General features: G+C 49.6%; 1 protein-coding gene across 1 annotated transcript in view; it reads right to left on the reverse strand.

The window, feature by feature from the left end:
* TBXAS1 (thromboxane A synthase 1) overlaps positions 1-24425 on the reverse strand; it is a 151229-nt gene that overhangs the window by 4414 nt on the left and 122390 nt on the right. The window contains exon 10 of the mRNA XM_040643944.1: positions 3764-3855. Coding sequence (XP_040499878.1) covers positions 3764-3855 — 92 coding nt within the window. The remainder of the gene's footprint in view (positions 1-3763; positions 3856-24425) is intronic.

A 24425-nucleotide genomic window follows, 5' to 3' on the forward strand; every position in this document is an offset into this window, starting at 1 on the left:
TAGATTCCTTTGGCCCTCAGTGAATATGCCTTCATCCATCAAGCCTGAAGAGCTTCTCTTAGGCCTGATTGGTGGAGCACTGGTACATTTGAGGGGCATCTCCCTGTGGAGGGCTTGCAGGGTTAGTGCCCTGGCCACACTGCCCTCATCTTCCGTCCATGGGCAAGCCTCTTTAAATGGCTCTCGCCCACCCCCTCACTTTACCTAAAGGAAATTTGGGTTTTAACATCTGATCTCCATTCATTGTCTGCGTCACTATGGATGACTTTTAGAGGGCAAAACTTCTGGTCAGATTGTTTACCAAATGCCACCGCACAATCCCTTTTATGCTGTATTTTTTTTAAAAGATTTTATTTATTTATTCAACAGAGATAGAGACAGCCAGCGAGAGAGGGAACACAAGCAGGGGGAGTGGGAGAGGAAGAAGCAGGCTCCTAGCGGAGGAGCCTGATGTGGGGCTCGATCCCATAACGCCGGGATCACGCCCTGAGCCGAAGGCAGACGCTTAACCGCTGTGCCACCCAGGCGCCCCTTATGCTGTATTTTTAAGGACCGGGCTATAGATGTTTGCACACAAATATAAAATTTCTGGAAGAATACCAGAACTTCCACCATGATTTCTTCTAAGGGATGGGACGGGGGTGGAGGATGGCAGGGGACCAGATGTGCCAACTTTTTCTTCGTATCCTTCTGTATTGTTTAGGTTTTTTGGTTTTTGTATTTTTTTTTAAGTATAAGCCTATTATTTTCATAATACAGATAATTATTTTAAAAATTAAAAATTATCTATGCCGGCTTTTATTTCAAATCGTAGGACTGGATTTTCCTACATATCTTAGAGGAGATAAAACCATTATGCTAATTACCATTATATTCTGTTCTCCCTTATAAAAGAAATTAAGAGCAACCCGAGGCTCCTGGCAGCCTTCATCACTCTGTCAGGAGCCTTTAATGTAACAAGAGAGGCCAGGACTGGGGGACCCCCATTCGGATGCTAAGCTACCAATGCAATTAATATGTGCTTAGAGCTGGTAGCGAAACACAGTGCTCAAATCAGAGCAAGCGGGTGGGGGGCTCTGATGTCTGCAGCCTCGGTTCTGAAGGGGTCAAATGAGGCTATACCTTGACATCCTCTTCTTTTTCATCTTTACTGGAAATTTCTTGGACCTGGATCCAAGCACCCTAGAAGCCAGAAAATAGGGCTTTCCCTTCTGCACACGGTCGGGCCTCCTGTCTGGCTAGGCCAGACCATATCCAAGGCCAGAAAAAGCTGCTGAATTATATCGCATGGAATCCTAGATTCACATGGATAACACTTCAACAAGAGTTGGTATGTCTTCCACAGGGGCCATTCTGGGGGTTTTTTGTGGATAATGGTTATCAGTCAAGGTGCGTCAGTGCCTAGGAAAAGCCAGCGCACTTTTCTGAGATTAAAATAATAAAGTAAAATAAAATTAGTAAAATTTGCATTCTGTCTGTATTCACCCCAAATCTTTCGCCTGGGCTGAAGCAAATTGGCCTCTCGTCTGGCTGTGTATAATGAGGGCTTGGCTCTCTCCTTTCTGTTGTTTGATAACAGAAGTCAGCAGAGCTGATGTGATTAAAAATTCCAACAGAGAAAAAAAAAATTCCAATGGAGGAGGTGTGGAGGAGGATGAGGCCCAGGAGATCGCGGCTGGCCAGGAGCTGAGTGGGCTGGACGCTGGCCATTCGCCTGCAAGGGCTGTCCTGCTAGCTTTCACCTCATACGTTACATGACACACGACTTAGGGTGTGCGGCTTCTTGGAAGTTCTGTCCCACTGTTTCTCACCACTCATGTGGGGTGGGCGAGCAGGCATTGTGTGCCCACTGAACACCCGGGAAGCAGAAGCACAGAGCAGCGCAGCGCTTACCCGAGGTCACATAGCTGATGAAGGCCGGGGGCGGGAGACTGTCTTGACTTTCCGTCTAAATTTGTTCTGTGATTATGCAGCACTGGCGTGCTGTGTGACTTGAGGGGGTCAGCCAGTTCATCCCAATTCCCTGGTTTCTGTCCCGCCTTCGAGAGAGATCTCTCGCTGCTGGTTCCCCGGGGCCGTGCCTTCGCTGGCCGCCTTCTACACGGTGCTGTTTCTGAAGTTTCTGAAGCGTCACTTGGAGAATCGATCGGAGCATTTGGGTGTTGAAGAGCCTGTTCATTTTGTCACCAAAGCATCCTCGCTACACGGTCTCACGCGACGCGTTCTTGATTGGGTTTAGGTCCAGGAAAGGACCTGTCTTGGATCTCTTTATAGACTTTCCTCCCCCGCTAGAGAACGCGACTGTTCATCTTGGCTGGTTTTCCTCTCGGGCAGGAGCCGCAGCACCTGAACAGGGACCTGACCCCAGTTATCGGCCATCTCTGGGGTCCCGTAAAGACTTCTTCCCCTTGGATGGCCTTTGTTCTATCACTGAATGTCTTATTTTGAGCTTCTTTTTAATGTGTATAGCAGCTGCCCACAGTTCCCTTGGAAGGAAGCTGGATATAAATCATTGAAAAAAACAAAGATCGGATGACAGTTTGCTCTGTGGCTCCCAAGGAAATCAGGGAAGACCCACAGAATCGGTCTTAATGCCGGTGTCAGGAGGGCAGCAAGGCAAGTCCTGGGGTTCCTGACTGCTCCGAGAGCAGGGGACTAAAACCCTGGGTGCTTGAGGACCGTGTGGTTCCACTCACATCTTTGGAATTCTCTGTATTTGCTCCGGGTCTGAACACTTTGGACAATATCTACAATCACACTCTCTGCGATGTTTTTGGTTTGGAATATAATTCTGAGATACCTTCAAAGCATCCACATTTTCTCTTTTAGAATGGCAAAAGATACCTCCATATGGATGATGGGGTATACTAATTTTTAGAAATGCAGAGTGGAACTTAGGATAGATAAGTTAAATGCTTTGTGTTCCTTCTGTTTCTAGAACCTGAAATCTGGCCACTGTTTCCTGCCCTAGGGGCCTGGGGACCCAAGTTAAGACCCTGTGCTCCATGGAATGCCTTGTTCAGGGGAGTTGGAAAGAAGCAGAAGACCAGATTCCTGCTCTCGAGGCACTTACAGGTTGGTGTGAGCGGATGTCCATGGGCGAGAGGTTGCAGAGGGGGTAAGAAGAGTCCAAGAATCTAATAGGAAGTACAGTCTGCTCAAAAATGCTGGGGGAGGAGAGGCAAGCTGCCTGGGGCAGCGAGTGTCAGGTTGGAGCTCGAAGGACCGGGCAGGGGTGCGTTGCTGGAGAGTGAGGAGAGGCCTCCCAGACCTTGGAGGGTTCCCCCTGGAACGCCAACTCCAAGGGCAGGGGTTTTATCTGTTCTGTACACGGACGATTTCCCATGCTTGGCACAGTATTCACCTCCTTAAATAGTTGCCAAATGAAAGAACGGATGAATGGACGAACAGGCGGGGGGACTAAACAACGCCGTTCAAGGCTGGGAGGCCAAGGGGATTGGCTTGGGTTGGGGAGGAAGGTCATGTTAAGAACAAACCAGTGACACTTTGAGAGGGTAGCTAACCTAGAGGAAAATGAGCCAGACATTTACTGCTGTGGTCACTCTATGGAAGGCATTGTGCCCCAGGGGTACAAAGAAACCCAAGACTCAGACTTTGCTCTCCAGGAACTTGAGTCCAGCATTCTTGATAACGCACGTGGTGACAGACTGAGGACTGGTGAGGAGCCTAGACAGTGATGCCCTGAAGGGGCTTTGGGATGCAGGGGCTAGGCAGGGGGAGGAAGGGGGGAGCACAGGCGTACCTGAAAGCCGGTGGGTAAATCCTCAAGGTCTCCGCGATCACCATGTCCAGGTAGGGCAGGCCTTCCTGGAGGCTGCAGTAGTCAGGCGCCGGCTGGTGGAGGGGTGGTGACAAAAGAAGGAAGTTGAGTTACACTGAGTCCCACAGCTTTCGGGCTGCTCCATTAGCTTTAGAGTCCTGCTCCGACTGAGCAGACTCGTAGATGGAGACTCGGTAAAATGCAATCAGTGCCACCCAGGCTGCGTTAGGTCAGCACCCCGTGCGTTCCCGTGACTGGCGTCGTGCTGCTGGATGTTACTGCGGGCCAGCCCGGCCAGCCCAGGACCTGGGGACCTTGCAGTGTCTTACAGAGAAGGCTGGTTCTAACGCAACGGCAGCAGGCGCAGCTGTGAGCATGTACAGAGAGAGGGTGGCGTGGTGGCTTAATCCTCCCTGCGTACCCGCGAGGCAGCCATTCTCCCATCTCTCAGATAAGAAAACTGAGCCTCAGAGGGGTGGCACAGGGGCAGCAATGGGTACATCATAAAGTTAAAAGACGCAGCGAGAAATCGCAGAAAAAGAACAAAATTTCCAGTCACGTAAAAGATGCATAGTGACAAAAGCCAAAGAGCTATTCTGAGTCAGTAAGGAAAGAAACACGTTAGGAGAATGGTCAAAGGGTATGAACAGGCAGAGCATAGAAGGAGAAATAAAGTTGCTGTGATGAAAAATACAAATGAAGACAAGAAGATTTTGTTCTTCCCCGATTAGATTAGGAAAGGTCGGGAAATATGGATTAGATACTCAAGGGCGAAGGCATGGAGAAGCATGACCCAGCACCCTGTGTTGGGGGGACCCCAGGGTCCCTTGGACAATGCCCACTGGAGTGACACTGTCACCTTCACCCCTGCACTGGGGAGGAGGGACACATGGGATGTGAGCTGGGGAGCAGGATGTGGGTGGAGGGTTAGAATGGGGTCATGGAGGCTTATTTAATAATGCTCTGCTGGGTTTTCCCAAATCCTCCCTCTTACCCCACTCCTTATGGAGCCAGAGTGGGTCACCTGCTTGGTAGGCGACTGTCTCCTTTCTTTGAACCAGATAGTGCTGACGCAAGAGCAGTCCTCAGCTTGGAGGTTTGCTTCCTTTGACCTCCCCTCTCAGAGCAGCAGGGGGCAGCACTGCGGGCAAGTCCAGGCTGCTGCCCCCAGCTGTCCACGGAGGAGCCTCGAGTGGCCTTGCTCCACCTCAGGGAGCCGTTCGCGGGCCTGCAGCTGGCCACACGGCTGCCCTACATGGGTTTAGGGGCTAGCAGGATGGGGCAGGACCCCCAAACATGGTGAGGGCCTGGCTCCCCAGCCCATGCAGTACCCCTGTGTGTCAGAGTGTGCCTCCTTGGGGGAGCCACCTTTCTTCTTTCTAATGCTTAGTAGTTTGGTTTGTGCTTGTTTCTTCTGGCCTGTGAGTCACAAAATACAAATTGTGTCATTTCAGTGATTGTGCATGTGAGTTAGTTAAAATGCTCTGATATTTATATCTAAAACTGGTGTTGCATGATGTAAAGGCAAATGGTAAGATTCCTGCTAAAGAAGAAGAACAAAGGGAGAACCTTTCTATCTACTGTTAATGGCACTTTCCCCTGCCTTTTGAATGAGGAGCCCCATAGTTTTGTTTGTGTAAAAGAATTGTGGAGTTGGTTGGCCATGCAGGCCACGGTTGATTGGCCCAAGGGTGAGCCTCTGACCCAAGACACCAGTCTGGAAGTTTGGATCTGGTACAAAGAGAAAGGAGTTTTTCTCCAGCAGGTGGACACTGAACACAGGTGAGTCATGATCTGTTGTCGACCATGTTCTGCCTTGTGGATGAATGAGCAGAAAATTACAGTTGGCTGTGAGAAAGAAGAAATGAACTAAATGTGCAGAGAGAAACAGAGCTCCAGTTTCTGTTTGAAAGTAGCCCGGTGGGTGGTGGATCTGAACTCTTCAAGCATTTTCTTGTTTATGGCCTCAGTTAGCAACAGCTGAACTCTGTTATCTGCAACCCAACGGAGACTTAACAAATGCAGAAAATGTAAAAAAAAAAAAAAAAAAAAAAAAAAAAAAGGAAAAAAAAAAAAAAAAAAAAAAAAAAAAAGGTAAAACATGTAAAAAAAAAATAAGTAAAAAAAAAATAGAACTAAATCTCAAAAAGAAAAAAATCGATCGGCAAACAGCATCCTTCACAGTAAATAGTATTGGTTCTCCAAACAGAATTTGTGATTTAGAAGCTATCAGCATTTGTCAGAGAAATAAAACTTTTAAAACCAGGCTAAGGGAATTTGATATTATAAAGTCAAAGTCTTCATTTATTCTTTCTCTGGATGAGCTTTCTACTGTGTTCCTAAGCTTTTGGCTCAAGATAACACGTATAAAAATCAGCTTGGTCCAGTGGTTCTGAACATTAGAAGCAGTGGGACAGCTTTTAATATATAAGGATGGTTGAGCCTTTCCCTGAAGGATTCGTCTGTTGGTTTGAAGTGGGGCCGGGGCGCCAGTTCTCCTTTTGAAGCCCCTCCAACCCCACCGCCACCACCGGCCGTTGTAATGTGAGCCCTGGGGTGAGACCACTCACTGCCTTCGTCCTTCTGCGATCTACCCCAGGGATCCTTCCCGTGGGAGGAGTGGGCAGATGGGGTGGAGGGAGGCTCACGCCTGCACATTTTAATCAAACCCAGGTGAGGCAATGAAATTCAAGTCCCTATCCCACTGACAGACCATCCACCCATCTGGACCTTTGCCTCCCTGTAGTTCTTTCAGGAAATTCAGGGATAAAGGGGTCCTGCACTAGTCCCGCCAGCAGAGGGCAGCAAGTGTATGGCAAATGGGGACTCCCCAGCAATGCTGGGCCCCTACTCAGAATCATAAATTATACCCCAAAAAGACTTAGGAATCATGAATCCGAATTCTTCATTATAGACATGAGAAAAATGAGACCCTGAGAGGAAAGCCTTCGAAGACAAAAGCACACAGATAGAACTTGAAGTAGAAAACCCCTGTCCTTTTTCAGCAAACCCTCTCCGAACCCCTACTGCCTGTCAGGTGCTGGGCTAGGCGCTGAGGATCCAAAAATGATCAAGTCTCTGCTCTTTGGTGAAGCTGCCTTCGAAGCAAATCATTATACTGAATGTGGAACGTGTTGTAGGACAGTCTTAGGAGGAATGGGAAGCAGAGTTCTGTTTGAGAACTCATTCATTCACGTATTCGTCGGACACGTGCCGAGTTGGTACCTGCTGTTGGCCAGGCACTGTGCTAGGCACAGGGCACATGACTTTGACACATGCGGACCCTTCCCCCACTCCTAGACCTCATGGTCTGTCTCAGGACGCAAAGCAGTGGTGGGGGTTAGAGAGTGGTGAGCACAAGGCTCTGTGAGGGAACAGAGGACAGACACCCCAGGCATTCGGGATCGGGGAAGCTGACAGAAGGAAGTGATGCCTAAACTGAGATCTTTAGTGGCAGGTGAATAAGAATTCAGTGAATAAGGGGCGCCTGGGTGGCACAGCGGTTAAGCGTCTGCCTTCGGCTCAGGGCGTGATCCCGGCGTTCTGGGATCGAGCCCCACATCAGGCTCCTCCACTATGAGCCTGCTTCTTCCTCTCCCACTCCCCCTGCTTGTGTTCCCTCTCTCGCTGACTGTCTCTATCTCTGTCGAATAAATAAATAAAATCTTAAAAAAAAAAAAAGAATTCAGTGAATAAGAAGAAGCCAGTGAAGAGTGGGTGGGCTTGTTTGGATGCTGGTTCAAACAAACCAATCTAAAAAAATCCACGAGTCCATCACAGGACATTCAACCCCGACTGGGTATTCGATACACGTAGGAAATTATGGTTCATTTGTTTTTAGTGTGATGATGGTATGGTAGTCCTGTTTTAGAAAAGAGCCCTTGTATTTTAGAAATACAGAATGAAATATTTACAGATGACATGATAGGACATCTGGGATTTTTTTTTTTTTAACGTGGAAGTGGGGGAAGGTGGGGACATGGATGAAAGCAGAGAGCAGTGGGCAGAGAGGCTGCAGTGGACTCTCATGGACACTGAGTGAGGGGGACATAGTTCTCCCAAGTGGTCTTCTAATTTGTCTAGGTTAAACTTTTCCTTCCAAAAAAAAAAAAGCTGAAACACTAAACAGCAATGTAAATAACAAGAGCGTGTGCAGAGCCCCGTGCAAAGACTTGGAGCTGCACTAAAGAATTAGACATGTTTAAAATAGCAGCAGCGTCCTCGCAGGCAGGAGGCCGGGAGCTGCGAGCTGAGCTTTCTGGCCCAGCCCCTCCCTTGCTGTCGCCCTTGGCACTCAGACCCTCTGTGCTGCTAAGGGCTGAGGAGGGCCCACCAGCCTGGAATCTCAGGAGAACTCAGGGGGGGGGCTGTGCAGAGTATCCACTCATTTCAAGCCAGGAAGCACTTTAAGCATCTGTGTTTCCAGAAGATGACGTTATAAAGGGATCCCCGAGGATCCCTGACTCCTGTTGCACGGGCCGTATTACTCAGAATTAGAATCAACCTGTCCTGCCTCCCACCCAAAGAGGAGGCTGCAGCAGCCTCTCTTCCTGACCTTGGCCATGCCTCGGGGTGGTCACAGGGCCCAGCCAGGGTCTCCAGCCTGGATCCATCACCCAGCAGCTGTGGCCTGGGGCCAGTTGCCAAGGCAACATCAACAGGTCACCGGGTCTGTAAGTTGAGGTCATGCCCAGCTCGCACGGCAGGGTGAAGGAGACAGTAAGGTGACAGGGCTCTGGAAACCGTAATGCACCAAATGAGCAGATAATTCTTCTGTTTGAATGTATTTGGTGGCAGGGAGCTCATTTCATCACCAGGCCTTCTGTGGCATGTATTAAATGATCCTATAAGGATGTGTTAAGGAAGAAAGTGATTTTAAAATTCCACAGAACTTATTTCAGCTGGGACTTATTTCATAAAATAAGTAACTGTGCTCTTAGGAGGTTGAAAATAGATATTAAATATTATTATCTGATAGTGGGAAATATTGATTAAATAGTAAATATTTGATTGCTAAATATTGGGGAAAATATAGATTAAAACAAACTGAATCTTTGCCACGTGCTTTACATTCTCAATCCAAAGTTCCCTAATTTTCCAGAAGATTTTTTTTTCCATCTATATTTGATTTTCAGTGGGCAGTAACTTCTAATTTTATTTCCTAAGGTCCTTGGTCTCTTAGTCTTTTTGTCATGTAGCTTAGATCCGTAAACCAGTATTTAAATGCAATGGATAAACCTGATGGTTAAGGGAACTTCTTGGAAAATCTATGGGTAAATCCTTTTAAATAGGAAATGATACTATTTCCTGACCTATTAATGTCATCTTGCCACATTTAGATTTTTGTGTGCCATTTTCTCTGAGAGCTAGACACATGCATGCATACACACACGCACACGCCCCTCCCCTGAGTCACTCACACCTACACATACACCACATGCTGGGTGTGTGTAGATAGGATGTGGAGAATAAAGGAGGAAAAGAAAACAAAAATGTCACCACTTTCAAAAAGATTTTTCCTGGAGATTCAGGGAACCTAATAGAAAAATTAATGTTCTCTTATTCTGCTGAAGGAAACAGAAGTGGGGGTGGCTTCAGTTTTGTCTTCCCTAAGCAGTCGCAACAGCAGCAGCAAAGAGGACTGGTAATATGGCATTTGTCGCTGGATGTGGTGTCACAGAAAGGGGGCTCCGTTCTGCCAGCCCCGGCCCTCCAGACGCAGGGAACTTGAAATCACTTGAGGGCCTGGCGCTCCAGCTGGGGACTCTAGCCCATACGAAGAATAAAGGTTTCCATTCGCTCTCATTCTCTGGGGAACATGAGATGACAATATGAAACCAGACTGTGGAAAATGTTGCAACCTTGGCTTTGCCCATTTGACCAGTCCCCCGACATGAGCCCTGAGTCCTGTGGGCGAGGCCCGAGCAGGGACCTGCGCTCCTCGCTGACCGGTTCTCTAAACAGAGGCTCTGACATGCTGGCTTTGAGAGTCCAGCGATGGGCCCACACGAGAGGGGTGGGGGGTCTTTCTGTCCGCATCGCTGCCTTGCCCAGCTGATGCCCCGAAAGTCCTGCATGCTAGTTTGAAGAATGTGGCACATCTAGACGCAGACATGTGTCCAGACCTTAGAAAAAGTAATCAGGAGCGGGTGTATGGTGTCTTTTTACACCCACTTTAAATGAAAGGAGAGAGAACCCACCTCACATAAACCTGTGGATTATTCCGGGGCTCTCGTGCTCTGAGGGCCGGGCCATTAAGGGATTAGGTGAGATTGTAATGAAAGAACATAAACCCGCCTGTGTGTGTACTCACACACACGCGTACGCACACACATGTGTACCCCCCCCACCACAAGCGCTAGCCCTTACCACCCGTGACCCTGAGTGGAGTTTTATTGATGTCCCTTACTTTCCGCCGGAATTCCTGTCTTCAGAGATGGAAGATAGCAACAGCTTCGCCTCCTGCGGTATTTGCTGCACACAGAAGGATTTTTACATCTGTTTTATCTTTGGGTCCTCACAACTGCCCCATGTGGCAGGTAGGGGGGGTGTTTGTTGCCTACTTTATAGATGAAAAAACCAAAGATTCAGAGAGGGTAGTGGCTTATCCAAGGTCACACAGCTGGTAAATGGCGGAGTCAGAACTAAATCCATATCTTCAAATTCCAAGATTTGCCAGTCATGCTGGACTGCCTCGACCACCCTCCCTCTCCGCTCTCTCCCTCTCCCCCTTCCTTGCTTCCTCCCTCCCTTCCTTTCCTTATGTACATTTCATGGAAGAATAACACGCAAACAAAAAAATATATATATTACACAAATGAAAGCACAGAGTTCAGTGACTTTTCACAAGGCGAGCACACTTGTGTGTCCACATCCGGCTCAAGACCCAGACATGGCCAGCACTCTGAAGTGTCACCGTGACCCCCCAAGTCACAGCCCCCACCAAGGGCAACCACTATCCTGCCTTCTCACTCGAGAGATTACTCTGCCTTTTAAAACTCTGACAGAATACGCACGAGGTAGGCTTTCGCCCGCGCCTGCTCGCGTGTTGGGCCGTGTGTTGGAGACTCGCCATGGGGAGGCGTGGCGCTGACGTGTGTTCACTGTCGTTTGTTCAATGGCGGGTGGACATTTGAGTTGTCCCAGGCTGGGGCCGCTATAAATAAGGCTGGGCATTCTTGCATATGTTTTTTGGTGGATATGTGTACCGTTCTGCAGGGTGTATGCCTAGGAGTGGATTTGCTGGGTCACAAGGAATGTGTATGTTCAGCTTTGGTAGATATTTTGGACAGTTTTACATACTGATTGTACATCTTGCCTGAAATTTTAACAGCTGACCAGTTGAACACACGCCCGTTCCCTCGATTCCATCTCACTGTGGGCTCTGCCTGCTTCCCTTCGCCTGCCCCTCTGACACGTTGAAACCCAACCCCTGTCTCTATTTCGGGAAAGGGTTGAGAGAAAAAAATAGTGTATTATTGGGAGAGCAGAGTTATTTATCCCTGTAGTGGGCATGGAGGGAAAAGGGGAGGTAGGGACAAATAAGACACACCTAATCACCTGGTTTTTAAAAATTGTCCCAATTATCAGACATAAGCACTCATAAGCATAAAATTCTCAGATCAACTAGATTTGAGTCGTTGGATTATCTGCTGTTACATAATATTTAGGATTCTGTTCTTTCCCTTAATAGCCAATTGTATATGATGTTTAAAGAAATAAGCCTCTAAGTAAATGACAGTTCAATCACCCAGCCACCTTCTCTGCACTGGGGAGAGAGTATTTTGCATTTAATTTGCAAAGAAAAATTTTTTTTTCACTCTCTCCCCATGTAGACCGTGAGTATGTCTAGGACATGGGTGTGACATGTCCTTAGCAGAGTGTGGGGAGGAGGGGGAGAGAGGAGAAGAGACCCAATTCCATGCATTCAACTCACTCTGTATTTGGGAGACTGTTTACTTGTTTATTATTGTTATGGTAATAGGGAGCCACTGAAGGCTGGAGGAGCAGAGGTGACATACTGAAAACGGTATTTTGTGCTCTGACAGTGACATACACGCGGACAGTTGGAAGAGCTGGTCAGTAGGACAGTAAGATGGGAGACTATTGGAATAGTCCAGGCAGTAGTGGGGAGCTCTGATGACAGTACAGTGGTCAGAGTGGGCAAGGGGTTGAAAGGGAAGCAATATAAACAGCGATTCTCCATCTTGGTTGCTCCCCACTGAGGACAGAGCCCACCCCGAAATATTCAGCATTGATTGGTGGATTGGTGTGCAGGACTTGGTAGTGTTCTCAAAGCTCCCCGGGAAATTCTCACGTGCAGCCCAATACTAAGTCCCCGTAATTTTAAAGGACAACCAGGAAAGGTGAGTCTTCGGATGTAAGGAGGCAGGGAGTGAAGTGATGAAAGCCATCGCTAGGTTTCATTCCTGGTTGGCTGAGAGCTGGAAAGAGGACGGGTCTGGGCGAGTCTGCCTCTCCAGCAGAGCTCCACTTTGGCAGGCTTGTGTGGGGGGCCCCAAGAGGATATGGGGTCCAGCTCAGCTGCACAAAGGGGGATGAGTCCCCTGGGATGGGGGTGAGAAAGAAGAGCAGGGCGCTGAGGACTGAACCACAGGGCCACCCAGGGAAAGGAGGCTGAGGGACTGGAAAGGAAGGGACTCTGGACAGGGTCTCGGATCTCCCGGACACAGCCACAGAGATTAGGGACAAGGAAAGGACACTGCATCAGTCAGCGGAGTGGGGGAGGGGAGACCAAAGCCAGCATCAGGGGGGTTAACAGATGAGCAGGGGAGAGGGGATGGAGTGAGCAGGAGAGAGCTGGGGCTGGCACACTACTTCTAGAGGCACACTGGAAGAATTGGGGGGAGGGACCCAAGCAAACCAAGGGCCGAAATGAGAGCATTGCTACAGACCAAGCAGCAGCCACGTGACAGAGGAAAAGCACATGCTGCTCCTCTAGTTTGTGGGGTGACCCAGGCCCGAGGCTGTAAGGCCCAGGGAGGACGATTTTGACGCGATATAGGGAAGGATTTTCCAATGACTAGAACTTAATGAGATAGGCAAGCCCCGTACCCCCTGGAGATTTTCAAAAGCTGTCCCTGAGCATCTGAAAAGGTCACTGGAGGATATTCACGGATCCCTCATCAAAAGGAGGTGGACGTGGGCGACCCCGTGGTGCCTTCCACATCTAGGATGGTCCGAAGCATCACGAACACCCCTCCCCCGGCCCCACCTCATCTAGCCAGGGACAGCCTGTGACACTGGCAGGTCCTGGCTCACTTGCTGGCTGAGGGAATGTCACATGAAAGAGGACAACTTGCTCTCTTTACCCCCCAGCTCCACCCACCCCCCAGCCCCGTCCCTCATTCCTTCGCGCATCTCCGTTGCTCAGTCTACAAGTCCAAGCCCCGGTCACGTACTGTTTGGGGAAATGGTAAACAAAGATAAGAGCTTTAAGCACTGGAATTTATTTTTTATCCACTCGGCCTAAAAGCCACTGCGTGTTAAATTTAGAAGGCTGCCTTCCAGACCCCTCCCCACCCTCCTGTTTCCTGCCTCCTCTTTACCGCCCATGCTCACAATGCGGTCTCGCTGACCATGGAATAGGAAATGTGTTTGGAAAGCTCAGGAGTCTTTAGAGCCTGCCTGCCTGGATGTTTATAGAAATGTATCATCTGCAGGCCGGGGAGAGCGGGCCATTTCCTCCGATAGCCGGCTCTGCTCACCATCCCAGCAGCAGCCATCTCTACCCAAATATTTACCCAAACGTCCTCCAGGCAGGGCCCTGGCGCTTCTGTCTCATGCTGTCGGTAGGTGAGGTGCTCCCCCAGGGAAGCAGCCGCATTTACACCGGACCCCCTTACAATTTATTTACAAAGGTCTCCCTCACGCCTGGGAATCTATAATTGAACAGCTCTCTTTTCTATGTAGGTTAAATCCCTTTGCAACCAACTCCAAGAACCTGTAGAAATCCTTTTGTCGGCCTGGAATTCTGTTGTATTGAATATTGTTGGAAATAAATGAGCCATTGTCTGGGCTGAGAATTTTCTGGTTAGATAGAGATCTCCACTGTGATGCGATTTATTGTGGCAGGATTTTTTTTTTTTTTTCCCAGCTCATTTTAAATTCCCTATTGCCTGCTCAGTCCATTTTTCCATTTCAGGATATAAGTGGGGAGGGCTAGGCCCAAGCTAAAAAAAAAGAAAAAAAGTCTCCTTTGCCCAAGAATGCTGTCCGGAGGCCCAAGTGGAGTCTGATACCAGATTTTAATGGGGAAGAGCAGTATGTCTGCTGGCTGGCTTCTGGGCAAAAGAGTGGCTGACCCTGGCCACTGGCATGTGAGTGTGAGATTAGTCCCAGGACCAAAAAGAGACTTGGAGCCTCAGAAGGTCCATGAATTCAATCCCCCGACCCCCACGGTACAGACAAAGACCCACAGCTTGGAGAGGTGGGGTGACTTGTCCCTGCCCGTGTCCACAGAGAATGCTCCTTTACTGCTCTTACAAAAAATCATCTCACTAACCCAGCTATGTTTTAAAATATATCCAACCCTCATTATGGGTAAGTTTTTGAAGTTAAAATAAAAAAAAAAAACCTGTAAGGAGCAATTCACTGTCTTTCTCTTTTATAATCAACTCTCGAGATTTTGAATTTCATGGTTGGCAGGCAGAATGGTAAATGGAGAAGTAGAGATGTGGAATTCAACAGATCTGACAGGAGGACAGTGGGCAAGTTCTCCAGCCTCACCAAGATTCAGTCTGCTCGTCTGTGAAATGGGGACGATCACAGCTCGAAGGGTGGTAGTGAGGATTCCTCATCAAGTGCCAGTCAGGGTTTTCTGAAGACACTCTGTGTAATTCTCTTGCTTTAGGACATGAGGTGCGGAGTGCACAGATCAGATTTGCTTGTTTCTAAAAATGCTGGTCAGGGACCCTGTGAGACCACCATAGCAGTAGGCATGGGGTCGTCCTCGCAGAGATGGAAACAACCATGCCAGTGAGAATTAAGAATTCAGCAGGGCCACCTTGGGGGAGATGCCGGCGAGAGGCCTCCCCGACTCCTGTGATCAGAGGAGGGAGGAAGGTGCTAGAAGGTAAATGCTGAAGACGGGGCAGAGACTTTTGGAGACCTGCCTCTACTCTTCCCTGTGCCAAGAGCCTCGCAGAATGCCTCCTGTCCCCTTGTAAGATCCCACTTTGCCCCGGAGGAGACGGAGGTGCCCAGAGCTTGTGTGCCCAGGGCCACGGGGCCGGACACTGGGAGGGCTGGCCTTCACTCAGGGCCTGTCTCTGTGGCAGCCTCTTACCCTCCACGGTGGCTGCCTTGCCACCTCTCCTGCCTGATGCAGTTTTAGCCCTTGCCCTTCCTCTGCAGCTGGCAGTTCTAGTGAAAAGGGTTCCTTGCCAAGAGTGGCCTCGACAGTGGCAAAGCTAAGTAAACACGGGCCGCAGAGTAATGGCCGATGTGAGCTTCCTGACTGACCGTAGTGGGCCCACAGACTCAACAAAGTGTCCCTCCTTCCCTCTTGGAAGTGGGGGACTGAGTTTGGATACATAAGAATGAGGTTCTTGGGGAAAACCCCCTCTTTTTTTGTAATTAAATTTGGGAGCGGGAGGAGACTGACTAAATCACAGACAGCATATGCCTCAGAGCCTTGATAGTGGTTTCTGTTCAGAGGAGCTGAGTTCATGCCTCTGCCTCTGGTCTGCTGGGTGGGGGCTGGGCCTCAGGTGAAGGGCAGCTGCCGAGGTCCAGAGGGAATGCTCGGCCGGCTGGCATTTGGGAATGGCCCGGCAGATACTCCCCTCATACCACGTTACGAGATGTGGAGGGCTCAGAGCCCTGGAGTGGATGTAGGAGGAGAGGATGGTCACTCTGTGCCATCTTTGTCCCGCCCATGTGAGCCTCTTCAGCCTGCAGGTGGGGAAAGAGGGTCACAGGGAGAGTGCCCTGCAATTGAGACCCCACAGCCCATGTCTCATAGAATGGAGGAGGGGCTCATGGAATGGGAGGCTGAGTGCTCCCAGCCAAGTCTCCCTTCCCATCCCCTCATTTGCTGGGCAAGCTGGACCTGTGGACCCCTGAGGCATCCAACAAGGGCTTTAGTTAAGGGCTTTGCCGCTGCTCCTGTGGACAGAGCTGCCAAGCACGAGCCTTCGGAGGCTTCAACCCAGTCCGCACTCGGGGCATAACTTTTGTTAACCATTTTTGTTTTTGTTTTATCTGATACTGGACTGTTCCTCTAAAGTAGGACAAAACCCCGGAAGGGTAACTGTGGCCACATGCAGGGACCTTACCACTCCCCTCCTCTCTATGAAAAATGATTCTGTTTGGGTGTTCCTATCTTTATGCTTTTATTTTACATATTTATTTTAAAGATCTTTCCAATATCTTTCCTAAGAAGAATTTCATCTGTCTTATAGGGGTTCCCTCAGCAGCGTCTTGGGCTCCTGAGATGTTTGCAGACCATCTCTTCTAGACCACCATTGTACTGGGCGTGTGTCCCCTGCACCTGCTGTGTGGGCACTGACAGAGGGATGGGGTGCCATGGGGCCTGTGGGGGCCCTGAAGGGGGAGGAGGCCGGTGGATCCTGCTGAGCCTCGCAGGGAGGGAAGCACAGAATGGGGACATGGAGGGGGCACTGTGGGGGCCACCCAACCTGCCTGGGCCAGGGATCGGCGGCGGGGGGGGGGGATCAGAAACACTTCCTGGAGAAGGGAGGTTTATGCCGAAGCAATTTTCAAAAAGCATTTGTGTTCTTTCACACAGAAACAATAAAAGCACTTAAACAAGGTTTTGGAGCAGCTTTGAACGAGTTCCTTCACAGGCACACGGTTTATTGGCGTTTTATGGGAGCGCGTGCTCTCTGCGGTGTATGCCTCTCGGCCTCACGCCAGCCACGCCGCAGCCCGTGGAGCGTGGAGGTGGCATGTGTTAATTACGGCGATTTGTTTTGGCCGTGGATCTTAAGGCCTCGTTTGTTTCTTTTGTCTTGTGTGTCTGCTGCTCCCCTTAGGTGCCGGCAGGCGGGGTGCAGTTCCCCTGTACCCGGTGAGGCTTCTCACCAGGGCCTGACCTGAAGCTGGGGGCAGACGGGCATCCTTGGAGGTGCCCATGTCACAGCAGGAGGCCCCAGGCATGGGCCAGCAGGCTGAGGGATTTTTTGCAGGCTCATAGGTCTAGGCAGCCAGGGGTCAAGTTCACAGCCATGGACCAGGCAGGGGAGGAAGGTGTGGGCAGGGAGGGAAGCTGGGGTACCCTGGGGACAGAGACACAGCCCTAAGGAGGTAGGCGTGGCTAAGCTGGGCGGGGCACGTGTGCCAGGTTGTATTTCCTGCCCATCAAGGGGTGACAGCAGATGGCCCCCAGGAGCTCCAGGGGTGAAGGCCTGGCTGCTCCACAGGGTCCTGGACAGGAGGCACCCAGGGGTCAAGACCAGAGGTGGTGGGATGACCTCCCAGCAGACATAAGGAGGCTGGACCCCTTAGAGGACATGAGGGTCATGACCTGCCACATAAGAGACAGACCTGGGAAGCTAGCGGCCACCTTGAGCTCCAGCTGTCACGTTCACTGGGAGCACAGGCTGCTGGCGGCTCTCATGCCGGTGCGGCCGTTTCCTGCCTAAATGCTGGACCCACCTGGATGGTTAGGAAAGAGGAGGGGCGTGCTGGGCCCGAGCACGCCCCCCGGCGCCCCCCAGCTGCTGCCCGTGTGCTGATCTCCCTGTCTCTCCTCAGGGCCAGGGCCCTGACCGAGGGGCAGGGAAGCCAGTGCCAGGTGATGTGGGGACAAGAGAAAGGAAGCCTGGCCTGGGGCGGGGGTGGGGCAGAGAGTGGACCCAATGATGTCTTTACAAGAAGGGAAAGTTCACAGCTCCGTTGAGTAGTTATTGATTAAGTCCTGGGGAGCAGGCACAGGGCCAGGGTCACATGTATCATTTCATTGAGTTTCCATTTTACTGATGACAAAACTGAGGCTCAGAGGGGTTTGTGGGCAAGGTCAGAATGCAGTGAGAGGATGGAGCCTGGCAGAAGTAGTGCTGAGTGAGGAAAAAAGTCTGCCAGGTTCTAAAGGCTGACAAGGCCGAGCAAGGAAAGTGAGGAAGGAAGCCTTTTTTCTCATCCTCATCCAAGCAGGACCCGCAGGGTTGCGCTGTGCACTCCGGCTGCTCCGTGCCCACGGCGGTGGAGCTGCCGAGGGTCAATCAGGGGCAGATGCTTCCTAAGGTGGCATGGAAACTGAGGCAGGAGCACATAATGGGCTGGCTTGGGACTGGAGCATTCCGGAACAGGGAGGACCTGGGGTGGGTGTGGGCAGACAGGACTCTGTGAGTCCTGAGTGTTCACGAGCCCCGGCCAGGGAGAAGGGGAGTGTGCAGTGGGGCCTCTCCCCACGAAACTAGGAGAAGCCCCAGCAGAGACCTCACGGGTCCTCCTGGGTGCCTGGCCAAGTGCTTGGGCTGGCGAGAGCCCGTCTTATCCCAGATGGGCAAGGGTGTGTGTTGGGGGCTCCTTGGGAAAGGAGAGGACGCCTCAGAGAATTCTGCAGCCCATGCTCTTGGTGTGGTAGATACAGAGTTTCTGCCTTGTCATGATCCTGAGCCTTGGACCTTTAGCCCCCTGAGCATCTGGGGCGTTCTCTGGCACAGGGCCCATGAGGAGACCACTGCTTTACCTTATAGTCTTTACAGCGGACCAGTGGGGGGCTTAGGCTCCCCATCTCAGGCTGCTTACCCCCCTTCTTGCTCTGGCCCCAGCTGGCTCTGATTCCTTCACGAACAATTGCTCTGAGGCTGTCCCTGGACCAGTGGGCTGCCCCTGAGGGTTCTGGAAAGACCAGTAAGTATATTTGCAAAATTTACTGAAAATAGCACAGTGCCCAGCTGTTCTTAATTTTTTTCTAAGGGAAGGGCAGGAGGAAATGGACTTAAATGACAGCAGGAGGAGGGCCCCTGTGGGATCTTCTCAAGGTTCGTTAACCCCACAACGAGCCATCACCTTCCACAGAAATCCTTCTGATGTCTGCTCCCTTTGGCCCAGCTCGTGCTATGCTGTGATCTTTCCCCAGTGATCTAAGGAAAGAGAGTCTTTTCCAAAAACTGAGACTAATGGGACATAGGGTTGGGTTTCTAGTTTGGGAGCTGGATTTTGTAAAACTGGTCAAATCTGCCTGATGAGAAAACACCATTTGTTATGGTAGGTGTCACTGTCCCCTGTGCTAGGGGGAACCGTGACCCATGCCATCTTCTAGGCCAAGGCCAGCCTGGCCTGGCAGTGTGCTCTGGTCTTTGGGACCCCCAGATTACTTAGCTTCCTGATGTGTGTATGTGTTTTTAAGGTTAATGAATCATAGGCAACAATCATGGATTTAGAGCAAAAACGTCTGGAATTCACTTCAGAAAGCTCTTCACGTACCTATGTATTACCTTTCTCTCTGATGAGGCTCTTAGTCGAAGGGTCACATTATAATCGTTTACATAGCTGACTGTTCTAGGCTCAGAGGCCCTGAAAACGGGTTTATGGGGAGTGATGCCAGGAAACATGGAGTGAGGCTTTTGGATGTAGCCAAGGAAGGGGGCTTCGGTCCTCAACATTCCTATAACAATACTGGCCAGACGAGCTGGAAACAGCACAACACAGTCAAAGAAAGGGCCGCATGTGGTCTCTGTCCCCGCATGTCCGACTGTCCACCGGTCTCTGGCCGGAGCACGGTCCCTCTGCCCTGACCCGTTCTGGCCACTTGTGTGGTGTGCAAATTTGAAACTCCAGTCCTGTTCGGGGGTGGAAGCGAGACTCCAGTTCTGGGGTTCCCCTGGCTTCCGGGCTCCGCCATGGAAAGGGCAGGGGAGAGCAGCTTCCTCTCGAGTTTTGATTCCTACTGGTTCTCCAGCTGAGCTGCACCCTCGAGTCATTGGGGACCCTGTGATATCCCTTCGAGAAGCCATGCTACATGCAGGGGTTCAGTGTCGGCCCTCGGCTGTACCTTTAAGCCCCAGGCTTCCAGAAGGTTCTATAAAGTCTAGCTCTGTACAGAGGATGTGGGGAAATCTTTCAGGGTCTGCCCCCTGTTTCCACATCACACTTCCACCTTGGCAGCCAGTATCGTACAGTGGTTTGAAGCACGCTTACCAGCTGTGTGACCCTGGTCAGCTTCACAGTCAGCCAATGGAGATAATTCTAATACTTCTCCAAAAAGTTGTAGTCGGCAAAAAGCCTGTTCACGGCCAGGACTTGCCCACACCTGGCGGGCAGTAAGTCTTTGGTGAGTGAGCACTGCTGTCAGAGTGGTAGCTGTGTATGACCCCTCTACATCCATCCTGCTGTCTTCAGCCCAGGCTTCCTCCCCTCTGGCCAGCCTGTGTAGACCAACTACTCCTCTGGTAGGCCTGACCAACTCTCTGACTTGGTTTCTACCTGACGATGCTCCCAGAATGTCCACGTGGCGTCTCGCACCACACCTGAAGACTAGCCCCCGCCATGACACCATGCTGGGAACAGGCTCTTTTGTGCTGCCCCAACCCAGGACCTCAGCTTTCAGACCGCTGATTGTCTGGCACATGACAGGAAAGGAGATGGGGCTGGATGAGATGAGGTGGGATCAGAGCCTATGACAGTAGTCCGTCCGCTCCTCCCTCAGGGTCCCCGGGAGGCCCATTGGCATTGGGGGAACTACGGGGAGTCCCTCTCTGGGGAGCTTCCAGTCCACTGGGAGAGATAGACTAATCCCCTACACAGAAAACCACCATAGAGCGAAGTGTTTGGAAAGAAAGATTTGAAGAGGGTAAAGTACGACGTATGAAGCATTCCATGCTTCGGAATGCTTGAAGGAGTTAATTTTTTTGGAGCAAATAAAAGGAGGTACCTTTTCTATCTAGTACACTTTAAACTTGTAGGACTTATTATTCTACAGGGTTATAATAATTGAGATCTATTTTGACACGTTTAGGGATGATTACCGGAGAACGGGTTATTAATGGGGCCACCCAGTCACTGGAAACCACTATCGCCTAAGCAGCTACTGCGCTCTCCTCTGCCCGTCTGCCCGCACCCCGGACCAGCCTCCACTCTGGCTCTGTCACCCACTAGAGGGACACAGTTAGACGGGAGGGGGACTTGGGTGGCTGGGGGACTTGAACCTCTGCCACATGGAGAACATTTGCAGAAGCCAGAGGGGTGTAGTCTCCAACTGGTAAAGGGTCATTTTATGGGGGCCCAGAGTTTGAAGCAATGGAGGGAAGCTATAGGGAAATGGATTTGTGAATTAGTGGTCTGGTCCAGCCTGTGAAACATGGAAGAGGTGAGCCTCTCATCCCTGGAGTGATTGCTGGATGTTGGGTCTCGAGCCGGGGCCTAGGAGAGGGCCTTTGGGATCAACCAGCAATTGCTGAAATCCTTCCAAATCCTTGGGTCTTAGTAATTCACCCATTATTTTGTTGGTCCCTAGCAGAAAATAACGTCCTGGGGAAATGGGGTGTGAAAAGAGTGAGTTTTGTTGGAAGGGAAGGAGGGTATGGGATGTTCCAGGCTGAAAGGGGACCCCGGAGTGGCAGGGAAGGGACCACAGGCCGAGGGGCATGTATGCCGAGAACCAGAGGCCCGTGAAGGGACATGTGTCTCCGGAAGGCTTCTGGGATGATCTCTTTATGATGGGAATAACAGGAAGAATTGAACCGACGGCAGAATAAGAACATAGGCTTCCGGAGATCACAGGTGCTAGGCCCCATGCTAAGCTCTTTATGTTTGTCACTGCATTTAATTGGCCCCAACGCAAGGGAGCAGATAGGCTTATTACCCCCTTTTAACAGTTGAGGAAACTGAGGTTTAGGCTCATGTGGCTGGTTCAGGGGTTCTGCTGGGGCTGAGAGGAAACCAAAGGCAAGGCTTTTCCACCAGGTAGAGGGAGAGTGCCAGGTCGACTCCTCTGCATAAACTGACTGCTGAGCTAATAAAAATACCAGAAGAAGAGTCCTGTATTCGGATTCCACAGGCCAGGGTATAGTCTTGTAGGGCCACAAAAGGGGAAATGGGAGGGGTGCCTGGGTGGCTCAGTCGGTTAAGCGTCTGCCTTGGGCTCAGGTCATGATCCTGGGGTCCTGGGATCGAGCCCCACATCGGGCTCTTGGCTCAGCGGAGAGTCTGCTTCTCCCTCTGCCTGCTGCCCCACTCCTCTCCCCACTCATGCTTTCTCTCTCTCTCAAATAAATAAAATCTTTAAAAAAAATAAATGGGAAAGGTGCTCTGGGGACCACACATTACTTTGGAATTAATCATCACAACTAGAAAAAAAGTATGTGTGAAGTGGATGGCCGTAGAGATGATCTAGAGAATAGTAAACTGAATGATCGTCTGATTCCAGAAAGTTTTGAACCTTTGAAGGTTTGAAAATCTCGGCTGAGTATGTGAGAAAAGTATACAGTATACATGGATATCTCTTGGATTGATGTCTTTTTCCTGCCAGTGTACTTGTTTGTGGGCCCCTCAGCTCAGCAGACCTCCATGTCCTGATGGCAGAGCAGAGGAGTTAGAGCAAGAAGACTTGAGCTCTTTAAGTCTGCATTTGCTGTGTGACCCTGAGAAAGCACTTAGCCTCTCTGAACCTATGTTTTCTCAACTCCAAAAGGGAACATTTACAAGAGATACTCTGTCAACTTCATAGGTTAGGGAGAACAAATAACAGTTATTGTTTTTATGTTTTTCTTACATCTCTGACAGTACCTGTCCCGGGGGGACCACAGGCATATGCACTGTAAAGATCTCCCGAGGCACTGAAATAGTGAGACAAGGTTGGGGGCAGAGGGGAAGTAAAATGCTAAAGATCAAAGCAGAAGTGCCAAGACGAATTAGTTTAAATGTTGGTATGTCAAATGGATGCCATCAGCAATAATATAATCAGTTTCGATCAGCACATCTTGGGGATTTTAGAAAAATATGAAGTGATAATGAAATGGCTTAAAGTAATATAGTTAGGTAAAATAAAATAAAAACAGTGTGGCTCCCAGATCAGGAAAGTGGACTCTAGGAAGTGCGGTAGAATGAAACCAGAAACACAAGCTTGAGAGTTGGGGGACTGAAGTTTTGTTCCTAGTTAAGCCACAAATTAGTGAAATGGACTTGGAAGGTCTCTTAACTGATCCGACACATTTCCTCATTTGTATAGTGGGTTTTTAAGAAATCTCTTCGTTCACTTCCCTGAGCTATAACCCTCTAACCCAGTGTTTTTCAAAATGTGGGCTACGATGCCTTAGGGAACTGTGAATTCAATTTAGGGGATTAAGACCAGCATTTTAAAAAGGGAAATAGAATGGAATAGAACATAGAGTATATCACACTTAGAAGACGACATACTGTTTCATAAAACGTTCATTTCAGTTACATGGGTAGGTCTGGACTGGGTTGATTTATAAAATATATCTCTTATGATGCATTGCGGTCAAAAAGTTTGAAAACCAGCTCTGTAATACTCCGGGTGCTGCCAGGGAAACTCAGGTATGCTGCCTACTTCAGTTTCCCTCCTTGCACTGGTATCTCTATAATCTGATCCCTTTGACTTTGCATAAAGATCCCAAGGGCCCAAAGGCTGGCACCCTTCTCTACACAACACCCCCTCTCCCCACTGTGAGCACAGAGCCAGGAGGGGAGAAGGTGTTTATGAAGTAAGAATAGAGTTGCCAGATTAATGAAATAAAAATAGAAGCCTTCAGTTCACTGTGAATTTCAGCTGTACAATGAATCATGTTTTAGTATAAGTATGTCCAAATATTGCGTGAGATATACTTACACTACGAAATGATTCAGTGTTTATCAGAAATTTAAATTTAACCAGCCACCTGTATTTTCTCTGGCAACCTTAAGTAAGTCAGAAATAAAGAGCGAACAGGAGAGAAAGTTTCCAAAGATTACGACTTTAAGTGCCCAAACTACAAAACTTTGTGCTTTAATATGATCATAAATTAACAGCTGTATTGTATTATGCAAATTTATGTTAAGTTATTCACTATCTGTCATCACGCTCCAATAAAAATTGTGTATATGACATTAAGAAAAAAATGGCATCTTCTGATAAGAGTTTTGTGTTGCATTTTGGTGGCGCTGATTACCTGTGGCCTGAATGCCACAGCCACAGACGTGCAGGGCCGGGGTCTTTGTGAGTGACTCCCTGAATTACTTATGGTCTGTCTAGATCCTCGAGAACAATCCCAGGGAGCGGCCAGGGGCTGCTTTCCCTCCGTTTTCATGCCTTTCAGAAGAAATGCAGGTCAGCGGCCAAACAGCAGGAAAGAACCCCCCTCCTTTCATCTAGAAGTTGGCCATTTCCCATCAGTAAACACTGTGCACTATCAAGGTTAGCCTCACTGAACAAGCAAGAAGGGAGATGATTTGGTTTTTAATCTCTGTGCTTTCACATTTCCGGGTGATTATACACCAAGGGAAGAAAGCAATTTCTGCTGTTGCCTTTCTATAGCATTGCTATAGAAATGTCCACCAGTTGACCAAATTCAACATTTAGAGAACAAGAGATATGCCGTATCTCTGGGCTGATTTGCTTAATTTTTTCACTGATGACCATCACCCTCTTGGAGACTTCTGGTATGCCACCAGCATTCTTTTTTCTTTTTTAGCTTTTATAAATTTTTTTTTTTTT

Source organism: Ursus maritimus, unplaced genomic scaffold, assembly GCF_017311325.1.
Source record: "Ursus maritimus isolate PB19 unplaced genomic scaffold, ASM1731132v1 scaffold_3, whole genome shotgun sequence".
In the NCBI taxonomy this organism is placed as follows: Eukaryota; Metazoa; Chordata; class Mammalia; order Carnivora; family Ursidae; genus Ursus; species Ursus maritimus.